Source organism: Aphidius gifuensis, linkage group LG1 (assembly GCF_014905175.1).
Source record: "Aphidius gifuensis isolate YNYX2018 linkage group LG1, ASM1490517v1, whole genome shotgun sequence".
NCBI lineage: Eukaryota > Metazoa > Arthropoda > Insecta > Hymenoptera > Braconidae > Aphidius > Aphidius gifuensis.
The window spans coordinates 2,386,886-2,399,667 of record NC_057788.1 but is presented as its reverse complement, the minus strand read 5'-3'; the positions used below and the strand labels follow the sequence as shown (position 1 = coordinate 2,399,667).

The 12,782-nt window shown below is 23.3% G+C and overlaps 2 protein-coding genes across 3 annotated transcripts; one reads left to right on the top strand and one right to left on the bottom strand.

Annotated features, from left to right (window-relative positions):
* On the top strand, window positions 1-1,307 carry LOC122860891 (cyclin-dependent kinase 2-interacting protein-like). The gene is made up of 6 exons (XM_044164943.1): window positions 1-19; window positions 256-357; window positions 450-516; window positions 590-807; window positions 880-988; window positions 1,056-1,307. The coding sequence occupies exons 3-6, from the start codon at window positions 492-494 to the stop codon at window positions 1,250-1,252; spliced, it is 549 nt and encodes a 182-aa protein (XP_044020878.1). The 5' UTR covers window positions 1-19; window positions 256-357; window positions 450-491; the 3' UTR covers window positions 1,253-1,307.
* Window positions 1,308-2,132: 825 nt separating this feature from the next.
* LOC122860889 (putative uncharacterized protein DDB_G0282133) lies at window positions 2,133-6,434 on the bottom strand. Of its 2 annotated transcripts, none has more exons than XM_044164939.1 (3): window positions 4,417-6,434; window positions 4,135-4,342; window positions 2,133-4,061 (listed from the first exon to the last, which is right to left on the bottom strand). In XM_044164939.1, exons 1-3 carry the CDS (start codon window positions 6,183-6,185, stop codon window positions 2,178-2,180), a joined length of 3,861 nt encoding a protein of 1,286 aa, XP_044020874.1. In that variant the 5' UTR covers window positions 6,186-6,434; the 3' UTR covers window positions 2,133-2,177. The 2 variants fall into 2 exon arrangements, with proteins under 2 accessions (XP_044020874.1, XP_044020875.1); XM_044164940.1 differs by having other exon boundaries at window positions 2,133-4,055; window positions 4,417-6,414.
* Window positions 6,435-12,782: the final 6,348 nt, after the last annotated feature.

Sequence of the window (12,782 nt, the reverse complement as noted above, 5' to 3'; positions counted from 1 at the left end):
ATAATTTATATTTTTTATTGTAATTTAAAAATATATTTAAATTATTAAAATTAAACATTAAAAAAATTCCTCGTTATGATAATTTCGATTTAGAAATTAATCCTATTTAATTGATAGAAAAATTTTTTATAAAATTTTCTTGATAGAAATTTTTTAAGCTATTAAATTTTATTATTTTATTTTGATAAATAATAAATTATTATTATATTTGTTTAATTGTAAATGTAAATATTAATTTTTATATTTTTTTTTCAGGGTCATGTATGTGTTTGTGAATTTATACATTGATGTGTTTGAGGTCTCTACCGTCTCTCCCGTCTCTACTCTTCTTCTTGATTTCGATTTTCGATTCATGAGGTGAACATGTTATTTGAGGTTATAGTTAAATTATTATATTTGTTGTTTTAGAATAAATAAACATTGAGTAATTTGATTTAAATTAAACACAGACAAATATTAAGCAATAAAATAATAATTTAAATATTTTAAAAATGGAAATATTTTCTCCAGCTGCTGGTAAGTAAATTTATTTATTAAATATAATTGTTATTTAATGATTAAAAATGTATTTTTTGTTTTTTACATAAAGCTTCACCAAAGCCAATAAAACCTGGAGAATTAACTGGTAGTTCAAGAGTAGTCAAAGATTATGTTGCTGACATTCATTCATGTGTTCAAAAATGGAATGATACAATGAATCATGGAGTACCATTATTAAAAAATATAGAAGCTATTAAAGTTGATGAATCATTTCCAAATGGTCTTCAAGAAATTTGTGATGATCTTGAAAAAGATGTCAATCGATTTGTAATAATATTTATACAACAAATATATATTTATTGTTTTTCTAAAATTTATTTAATTTCATTTATTTTACAGAATGAAATTGTATGTAGTTTAGAAGTTATTGTAAAACAATTAAGATCAGTTGTTAAATTTAATCATGGAAAAGAAAAATTATTTCGCGCATGGCCAGATGAATATTTTGGTAATTAATTTTTGGATAATCTAAATATCAATTAAGTTTAACTATATTGTTTTGTTTTTCGTTTCAGTTGATGCTGCAAATTTGATTTATAATTCTTATCGACAAGAAGCAATTGTCAAGCAAACAGTATTGGAAAATGTTGCTCATGATCATCGTTTAGAAGCTCAAATGTTACATAGGGCTGCTTGGATACATGAACCAATGATTCCATATGATTTAAATAAAACATTAGAATCAATGCTCATTGAAACTGGCTACAAATAATCAACAAAAATATACAAATTCAATTAATTTTAATAATAAACAAATTATTTATTGGAATGACAATTTTATTGATTTGTTTTTTCCATATCTAATTATTCAATATCTAAAATTAAACATTTTTCATTTAGCTGGAACTAGAAATTTCGAAAACATTTGAGTTTTTTTTTTTTTTTTTTTAATAAAAGTAATTATGGATTATTTACAAGCGAATAATGTAGATGATATTAAATAAAAACATGGATGGAATATTTTTTTTTTTTTTGTATCAAAATAACTATTTTGTTTTACAGTATTTTTTTTTTTTTTTCTCAGACAGTTACTAAATGCATTCTCTTTTTTTTTTTTTTTTTTTTTAATAATCTTAATTTCTAGGTATAATATTTTAATGATAAAAAAAAATTGATTAGAACGTATTTTAACAATTCTAATAAGTGAAAAAAATATTAGTTTTTTTTTTAGCTTAGTTTATGAATCGACACGACATTTAATATTAAATTTTTTCATCATTAATTGAATATTAAATTATTATTTACAAAAATTTAAATAATTTTTAATCAAGAATTAGTATGAAAGTGTTTAAAAATTGTCTCTTAATTTACACAGAAGACTAGCTTTAAATATTGTCTTTAGAAATATAAATTTCTACAACAAAATTACAGAAAAGTATTTAAATTAAACAAAAAAAAAATACATGAGCAAATTTTAAGTTCTTAAATAAATAATTTAAAATTTATATAAATATATAAATTGTTTAAAAAACAAAAGAAAAAAAAATTACTATTTAAATCATTTTTATTTATTTTTTTCTAATTGAACTTAAATGAAAATTGAAAAATCGAAATTTAGCATAATTTAAATATAAAATTATCTAAATTTCCCGATGAAAAAAACAGACTGAAATAATTTAAATAAATTGATTGGATAATCAACTAGTATTGCGATTAAATTCTTCACTTAATTCTTCAAAATCAAGATCAGTATCGACATTATTATCATTTGGCAATAAATTACTGCCTAATATATTATCAGTCATGATATTTTTAAATCTCTCTGAAACTAATTCATCAACAAGATTCGATTGATCACCAAGATCAACCAGTTTTTCATCTAATATATCCAAATGATCAAGATTATCATGACAACTAAATATATTTGTGTCATTATGTCGTAATATTGGTAAATCATCTTTATCATTGTTATGATTATTTTCATTATTATCAATATTTTCAACTTTAAAATTTGTCATAATTTTATTGCCATTTGGTATTAATTTTTGAAAGCCTTTTGGCAATGTTTGTGTGTCATCATTTGTATAGCCATTTAATTTAATGAAATTACTCTTTTTTTCATAAGTATTTATAACGCCATGTTCAAGTTTAACAAAACACTGTTGCATTGTTGGTTCAATTTTTATAAATTCTTGTTGTACCGTTGTTGTTGTATTTAATTTTGTTGTTTGATAATTATTATCAATTTTATTATTAAATACATTTGTACGATTTGGAATATCAATATCATTGCCAATTTTTGTTATATTTTTTGTTGTTGAGTTTATATCAATTTTTTGAAAACCAGGATTATCAGATATTTGATCTTGTATTTCTGGATTTGATATTAATAATTTTGATATTTTATTACTACTACTACTACTACTAGTACTACTGTTGCTATTACTATTATTACTGCTATTATTATTAATAATAATTGGACTTGAATTACGTGGCATAAGTGTCAATGCTGTTAATACTTCTGGACAATTTGTATTATCATTTTTACGTTCATTTAAATAATCAGATGCACTTAAATCCGAGCTTTCAGAAAAACCACTTGACATTATTTCTTCACTGTTTTCTTTAGACTCATCATTACTAATTTTTTGTTTTTTATGAAGTGGTTCATTTGTTGCTGCTGTTGATGTTGATGCTGATGTTGTTGACATCATTGTATTATAATTATCAGATTTTTTAAATACTTGGCTGTTTATTAAATAAGTATCTGGTGATAAACCAAGTATACTACATAATGATTCATCATGTATATCAATAATATCAGCATTGTTTTTATTATTAACTTGTTCATCATTTATTTGTAATAACATTAAACTTGATTTATTTTTAAAATCATTTATTAGTATTTTAAATTCATCAAGCATCATACGAATGTTATTATTTGTTTTAATTTTAATCAAATCAAATAATGATTTTGCATTTAATACTGGTATTGCTGCATTATTTATTATTTCTGTATTATCACAAACAGATATTGCTTCTTGCAATTTTTTTTGACGTCTTTCTGATTTTGCTTCTGGTGTTGCATATGCCCATGGACCACGTCTTTTACCTTTTCTTTTATATTGATCACAATTTAATGTATTTATATTTTTTTGTATATTACTTGTTGTTGATGATGGTATTGTTGATTGTGTTGTTATTTTTACTGCTGGCATTGTTATATTTTTTTGTGGTAATTTATCAAGACTACCATGATCTGGATGTATTTCAAAATGTTTTGACATTCTAACACGTCCAAGATATGTTTTATTACATGTTGGACAACGAAAATGATCAGATATTTTACGTTTTGGCAATTCTAAACCAGCTAATAAATCTTTATTAATTGTTGTTGTTTCAATATCTTGTTCATCATTATTTGTATTATAATCACTGTAACCACCATCTGAATCATCAGTATCAGGTTGTGAAAAATCAAGATGATGCAGATGTTTATAATCACGTACCATGTGTCGTGGTGGTCTTGATAATCTTCCAGATCTTGTACGTGCTACTATCTTTTTTCTATCATCCTGTAACTATTTTTAAATTAACAATATTTATAAGCTATTCAAATGATATTTTTGTTTTTTTTTTTTTTTAATAACAAACCTTTGAATCATCAATTTCTTCTTCAATTTGTGTTGGTGCTGGTGTTACAACTGTTGCTACTGGTGTTGGAACTGGTACAGGTTTTGGTGGTGTTACTACAATGTTATCAGGTATTTTTTTTGGTCTTCCACGTTTACCATTACCACGTCCTTTAATTACATTACTTGGATTTCTAATTCTCAAGTCTAATTCTTCAGGAAAAACAACTCTAAAAACCAAGAAATATATTAAATTATTAAAATTTTTTTTATTTCTATTTAATTGTCTCATTGTTTTAATTACCTGTAAACAACTTTTTCATTTGGTGTTGATGATTCAAGACTTCTCTGTTGTAAAACATGAGCAATTTGTTTTAATTGTGATTGTGATAATTTTTGCATACTATGATATGATTGTCCTTGTTGTACAATTTGTATTGGATTTTCACTTGATCCAAGTGGTTTTGTACTATCAGCAGCTCCATTAACAACTGAACTTATTGAACCACATAATTTTGTTTTTTTAATTACTTTACTAACTGGAACATCATCATTATTTTTATCATAACAGCTTATTTTTTTTGCCGAGCTTTCATTATTAATCATCGATGTTGAATTAAAATTTTTATTTATTATTTGTTTATTTGTTGTTGTAAATTTTTGTGGTTTTAATATTGATACTGGTGTTGAATTCATTTGATTTGTTGTTCTAATTGTTGTACCAATACTTGTTGCAATTGTTTTATTATAATTTTGATTTTTAAAACGTGATTTAGCATCATTATTTTGTAATGACATAAATCTTGATGATGAAGATGCTAACAATGCTGATGATGATGATTGTAATGGTGGTACATTTTTAATCAATGGTGATGAATTATGTACAACTGGTATTGTTTTAAGAAATGTCGCTGATAATAAATTATTGTTACCATTATTATTATTACTATTTAAATTTTGAATTTTAAAATTTGAATATAAATTATTTGTTGTTTTTCCATTTGATGTTATTATATACTGTTGATTATTATCCAATATACCAGGTGTTTTAACATTTTTAGCAGTACGAAATTGTTGATTATTTACTGTTTTAATTGTGCCATTTGTAATGGTACTTGTTGATGATGTTGATGATGAAGAAGATGACAATAAACTTGTTGTATTAATTGTACGATTATTAAATGAATTACCATTAATTATTTGTGGTGTTACACTTCTGATGATTTGTGTATTTAGACCATTGTAAACTGTATTATTTGGCAGTAATAATAAATTTTGATTGACAACTGTTGTTGGAGTGCTATTAACTGTATTGCCATTTAATGTTGGTTTTATATTTTTAGTATTTTTTAATAATGTATCAATTGGCTTGATCATGTATGTCGATGGTATTGTTGCTGGTGTTGTTGTCGTTGTTGTTGCTTGTTGTATTTGTGGTGCTGATTCTTGTGTAATATTTTGTTCAATATCTGATGGATATGTTTCATAAATATAATCATCAACGTTATAATTATTTGATAAATTTTCATCTTGACTATTATACAACGATTGATAATCATTATCAGTTGATATATTATCGTAATTTTCAATGATATCATCTGGTTGCATGTCAAGTGATTCAACATTATATGATTCATCAAGAGATTCAATAATATTGCAATTATCATCGTTGTCATCAAGCCATTGTTCATCAGTATTATCAAATGGTATATCATTTAATTGTTGAGGTTGAGGTGGAGGTGGAGGTGGAGGTTGTTTTATTTGAATATTAAAATTTTGGCTCATTATCCTTTCTACATCTTCAGGTGTTACATTTTCATCATATAATAAATTATTGTCATCATCTAATAATCCATTATTTGGTTCAAATGTTAACCTCAATTCAGATGCCTGTTCTTGAGTTAAAAGAGGTTGTTCTTGACCTGAATCATCGTCATCTTGAAGATACGATACAAATTCATTATCATCAGTATCATTATCAACGACATTTTGAAATGCTTGTTGAAGTAAATCTGATCTATCATAACTTTCAATAACATTTGTAAACACCGCTGGATTTTCAATATCAGCCATTTTTTTTTTTCCTTTATGTATTCTTGCTGGTATTTTTTTTGTTTCACTTTTGTTTTTTCATTGATTATTTTACACAATTAATTATTGCATTATCTTTTTTATTTTATTGACACTATGTCACTGCAATTGTTTTTGTGTTAATTACTACTTATTGGAAATTATTTTCTTCTTTTTTTTTTTTATAGAATATTTGTCTATTTATTAGTAATCACCAACACGTTTTTCTCGTGCAAACACAGGCAATCATCTAGGCCTATGAAGTTGGCTGCAATTTTTTGTACAAGGTCAGAATTAATTTGTAACGCCATCTTCAATAAATTAAATAAATTCTGTTTTATCAACTGTCGGTGTTTATTTTGTATCAAATTTATTTACTGTAGAATTTATTTATTATAAAAAAGGAAAACCAAATAATCAAACAATATTGTTGTATAAACGTAATTTATATAATTAAGAAGACAAGATTTTCAGCATGGAATAATAATATATAATAATTGCAAAAAATTAGGGTTACCATATGCAAAATTTTTTTGAAATTTTTTTAAAACCCATTATTTTTCTAATAAATTTTTTTACTAAAAATTATTATCCAACTATTTGCTCCGCTTGAATAAAAATTTTGAGAAACAATATTTCAGATTAAAGTTAATAACAATAGAAATATTTTATCGAGATATATACTTTGAAGCAATTATACAAGCTTTGTACTTTAAATTTTAATAAATAGCTTATTATATTTATTTTTTTTCCATTGAAACAAAATAAATAAATTCCCACAAATATCCAACTATTTGCTCAACTTAAACTCTCCACACATTTATATTTAAAATAGTCGCCAAGTTATCTTTAAACACACATAAAATATACTAAAATAAATAGATAAAATGAAATATTTTTTACGTAAAAAATAAATGATCTTGTTCAATAATAACCCCATCAGGAAGTTTAGCATTATTTTTTAGAAAATATACAGCATAAATATCTGGAAAAAAAATTTATCAACAGTTTTAAAAAACACATTAACAAATAAAAAAAATCCTCTTCTACAAATAAATTTTATAAATTTACAGTATACTCCAATTGGATAAAAATATAATGATGAATTTATTTATTAATTTGTTTATTTTTTCAACATATTAGAAGGACCATAAATAACAATGCTATAATTTTTTTACCTTGTAACAAATAACAATTATTTATATGAATATTAATAATTATTTTTCATATCCTCGAGCACAGTATTAAAGAACACAAGGAAGTACGTATCTATATAAAATAAAATTATTACTATTTTTTTTTTTTTTATAAACAAATAATAATTCACATAGAAAAATATAATGATGATAGAGTCGTTTACACTCTCAACGTACATCATCTATTATTATCTTTTTTTTTTTTTCGTAATAATTTTTGTGGTAAATTTCATCATTTTCACACTTCTCATAAAATATATATTATTTTTTTATTTAAAAAAAAAAACAGAAATATGTGCAGTGGTCAGGGTGTTTGTAAATGTGGCAAGTGTTTTTGACGAACAGGATAAAGAAGTGATGATTGTAGTTGCACTTTGCAGAGACATTTATATCTCCTGGCTTTAAATCTTTAAATTTTTTTTCAGCGGCCTTTGTAATGATTGTGGCAAATGTAAATGTAATTCGGGTGCGTAATATATTACCTGTATACTATCATTGCTTTGCAAGTATTTTTTTTTTTATTCATTTTGTATTGTTGTTATGTTATTTTTATATTAAATTTATTTTTATATTTTACTGTTTTAATTCAAGTCAATCATTGATGATGTTTTGATAAAAATTAATTTATATTTTTTATAATCATGAAATATATCATTTTATGTTATCAAAAATGTTTGAGAATTTTTTTATATAATTAATTTTTAACGATGTTAGTTTAATCATCAAAATTATCATGATTAAATATATATTTTTTTATTGATAAAGAGTTTTAGAATTTTAAAGTAAATTTTTATATTTATTTTACATCAAAGTAGCAAGTTTAAATAATTTTAAATTAATGTAGCTATTAAATTTGAATATTTATTTTAATTTTAAATTTTTTAAATTATATTATCTACTTGTTAGTTCAATTTACAATTAATTTTACGAAAAAAATATATATCCAACAGCTAGCGACGCTGTGGCAATTTAAACAAACAACATCAAATCGCGCCATGTTTTTAAAAAAATAATTTTTTCACTCACATAATGAGACATCCAATCAGTAGAAAGAACCTCAATAATAAATTCACCAAATACATATATACACATATAAAATTAAAAACAATAAATGAAAAATAAAAAATAAAAAAAAAACCCTCAAGCAATTTTGAAATAAAATTATCATTTTTTTTTTTTCTCTTCATTGTTATAAACAAACCATCATCATGAATATTTATTTGACCGAAAAAAAAGCAAGTTATAAATAACAATAAAAAAAAAAATAAATTTTCATGATTATTATTTGCTCCAATTTGCTTCAAATTTTTAATCACCAAGATAAAATAAAATTTATCAGTGATGATTATAAAATAATAAAAATTAAAAAACAAAAATATTTTATATTCGCTTCGTTATTATTAGTTTTAAAAAATAAAAAAAAAAAAGTTTATTTTTTATCGCTGCTTTACAAGAGCCAAGTAAGTATATAAAAGTAAAGGAAAAGAGGCAGCTCGTAAGATGATCGTAAATTCGTCACCGTTTGGCTCCTGCTTCATGATGAGATGAGCCACTATATTTTGTTTATATATCTTCTCCTCTTCTTCAACTCTCACACATTAAAAAAATTATTAACTGTCTCTTTTTATCTTTTTTTTTAACAAAATCTTTCTGAGGTTATTCTTTTTTTTTTTTTTTGCCCCGGCGCTCCACACTAAATCACAATAGCACGTCAGTTTCTTTACATTGCACAGATTTTATTGATTATTTTACGAGCAAAAACATTGTAAATCTCTTCATTCCAATGAACCAGACATCATCTTCCCATCTCATTTGACCTCCGAAAGATATCCCATAGTGCCAATTATATATTCCCTGTACATTGTTATATCTTTAAGCATGAAAAAATAATAATCAATATATTAAAATGAATATAGCAATATGAAAAATATAAATAATCATTTTTAAATTTTATCATATAATGGCGTATTTTAAATTATTATTTACAATATTCTTTTAATATATTTGTACTATTGTGTATATTTGATTTCTATTTAAATATATTCTTTTGATTTTTTTTTTGGCTGTTAATATATATAATATTAAAAAAATATTTAGTCACGCGATATTTAACCACAAAAGTGAAAACAAATAATCTATATTTTTTTTTTTTTATTTTATTCATTTAATTTATTATTGTTTTTTAAGATGAAAAAAAATTTCAATTTTTTAATTTAATCGATAATTTAATTTGACATGGATAAAAAAAAATTAAATTATAACTTTGCTTTATTTTTAAAATATTTTTAACAACAAATATTTTAAGTATGTTGGCCAAAAGGCAAAAATAAAATTTAATAATTCAACTGGTATATACTTTAATAATTTTATAGAATTTTTGTCTATCTATTTGCCTTGTAGGCAAAAATCAATTGATACTTGGATTAATTTAAAATTCGGTAGCAAAATAACAAAATTTATTCTTGGAAATATTATTGATCATCACTTTAGTTTATTTTTTTTTTCTCATAATGGAATTTTAAATCCTCCTACTAACATTCACATAAACATAATAACAGTTTAAATATTATTTAAGAGAGAAAAAAAAAAATATTAATTATAAAAAACAGTAGTTAAAATTAATTAATGATAGAAAAATAAAAAATAATAATAAATTCGAATAATTCAAATGGATATTATATTGGAAAAATAATGTTATGTCTTTACCACATCACGACAGGTAATTTAAGGTACGATATTGTGAACCAATAATAATTCAAATCATCACGAAGGCTATAAGTAAATTATTACCACAACAAGATTATCGATGAAAAGGTTGTAACTACAGTTCTGCATTCAAGCATAAAAATAAAATACAAAAAAAAAATTTAAAAAAGTTAAAAAATTGAATGAAGAACAATTTTAAAAATAATAAAAAAATAAAAAAAAAAAAACATGTGTATAGCATCAGATGAGGATATTATGCTGAGAGTGCAATTCAGTTAAAAGTCCGTGGTCCACGATGTTTTTGGCTATCTTGCGTAATCGACTGGGATACGCCTTATTCGCCACGAACCGATGAGACCACCATAATGGGATAAAATTAAGAGAAGACGTGCCCTTTGCTAATCTATTAATTCCTGCACGCGAGATTCTATCGGGCGTTGAAAGAAATGTATTTTTTATTTATTTATTTATTTTTTTTTTTAACATCGTATTATCTAAAAAAAACTTGAATTAAAAAAAAAAAAAGCACTAAAAATTATATTCAAAACAAGTTGTAATAAGATTTTAATTTATATTTATTTTGGATTTTGAAAAAAAAAGAGCTTGTTTGTTATTAAAAGATAGAGTTTCCTGCAACCACTGTTGAAGCAAAATTCATTTTTTTATGACATTTTTTTAGGTGTTTAGTTTGAATATTTTTTATCTAAGCTGGTTTAGAAACAAAAATGGGAATTTTTGAAGTGGCCAAAGGGGGTAGGGGTCGATTATGACTGTTTTTAATTTTTTTACCTATCTTAGAGTTGAGCTATCCTCGTAATTTTTTTTTATTTAACTTTATTAGGATCTGAGCTAGTTTAGAAAAAAAAATGGGAATTTTTGAAATGGTCAAAAGGGGTCAGGGGGTGGATTTTACCTGTTTTTTATTTTTTTGTCTATGATGGGGTTGAGCTATCCTCGTAATTTTTTTTTTAATTGATTTTCTAGAATCTAAGCTAGTTTAGAAAAAAAAATGAAAATTTTTGAAATGGTCAAAAGGGGTTAGGGGGTGAATTTTAGCTATTTTAAATTTTTTTGCCTATGATGGGGTTGAGCTATCCTCGTAATTTTTTTTTATTTAACTTTATTAGGATCTGAGCTAGTTTAGAAAAAAAAATGGGAATTTTTGAAATGGTCAAAGGGGGTCGGGGGGTGAATTTTAGCTTTTTTAAAATTTTTGTCTATGATGGGGTTGAGCTATCCTCGTAATTTTTTTTTTTATTTAATTTTCTAGGATCTGAGCTAGTTTAATGTTTTTGATTATTAGAATTTTAGGTTTATTTAAATAATAATTTGATAAATTGATAAAAAATTTTCAGGGAGCTGAATGAGTCATTTGGAATGTGAATACTGAAAATGATTAAAAAAAAAAAAAAAAAATATTATAAAAGTTGTGTATAACCAAGAGAGATGAGTTGAAATATTGTAAACGAATAAAAAAAAAAAAGAAAAAAAAGAGACCTCACCCGAGTTAACATTTGTCTCGTGTACTTTTTATCAATACTACTTATGCCACTCGTTCCAATCACCGTTGCAATAAGTAAACACATCGATCTTCAAACACCACGCGACTAACAATTTTATTTATATATATTTATTTTTTATTTTTTACTCTTTTTTTATTTATTTATTTGGTCTCTCGCTTTAATCTTTATTCAAAGAGTCCCTTAACGATATCTCAAAAATACACTCTCATTCTAAAAAAAAAAAAAAAAAATTCAAATAAAAAAAACATCTCGATGGCGCCACAAAAATCAAGCATGAAATTATTTTACTTATATAATTTAAAAATATAAATCATTAAACAACTATCATCAATTATTAATTGTATTTGTTTTTTTTATTTTTAAATTAAAGAAAAAAATTTAGGTCAATTTTTTTTATATATTTACTTAAAAATTATATATTTATTTTAATTTTAAATATGGGCGGGTGATAATTTTGAATGAAAAATTATAAATATATGTATAATAATAAGGTGGTATAATTTTTAAAAATTAAATTTTATTAATAGACATAGAAAAATGATGATTAACATCGCGTGTATATTATTAGATGAATTTCATATTAAGCAATGTTTTTTATTATAATTTTTCTTTATTATTAATATCTTTTTATATATTTTATTATACTTATTTAAATTTATTTATTTTTATTATTTTCTATATAATAGAATTTTATTATTATTACTATTATTATGAAATAACAAAGATAATAAAAAAAACAATTTTTTATTTAGTTGAAAATAAAAAAATTTAAAAATCTTTATTCAATAAATGAATTTATTTTGTATGGAGAATATATTTAAACACAATAAACATACGTGAAAGTATTATATCGTGAAAGAGAAGAAAAAAAAATGAAAAAAAAAGTGGTCGAGTGATTTTGAAACAATCTGAAGAGTGCCTCGTGCTCATTACGATGATTGGCAGATTCAATTAACGAAGAAATATACTCGAGGCTTCATTCTAAGGTCAAGCCAACTTAACCCTACACCGACTAAATATTATTAATAATAATCAGCTCATTACTGGCTTCATTAATTATACATGTTGTTACTATATAATAAAACATGAACAAAAATACATATAAATATATCCACAAACTTTTAATAAATAATAAAATTATAATTAACATTTTTTCCTTTTTTTTTTTAATTATT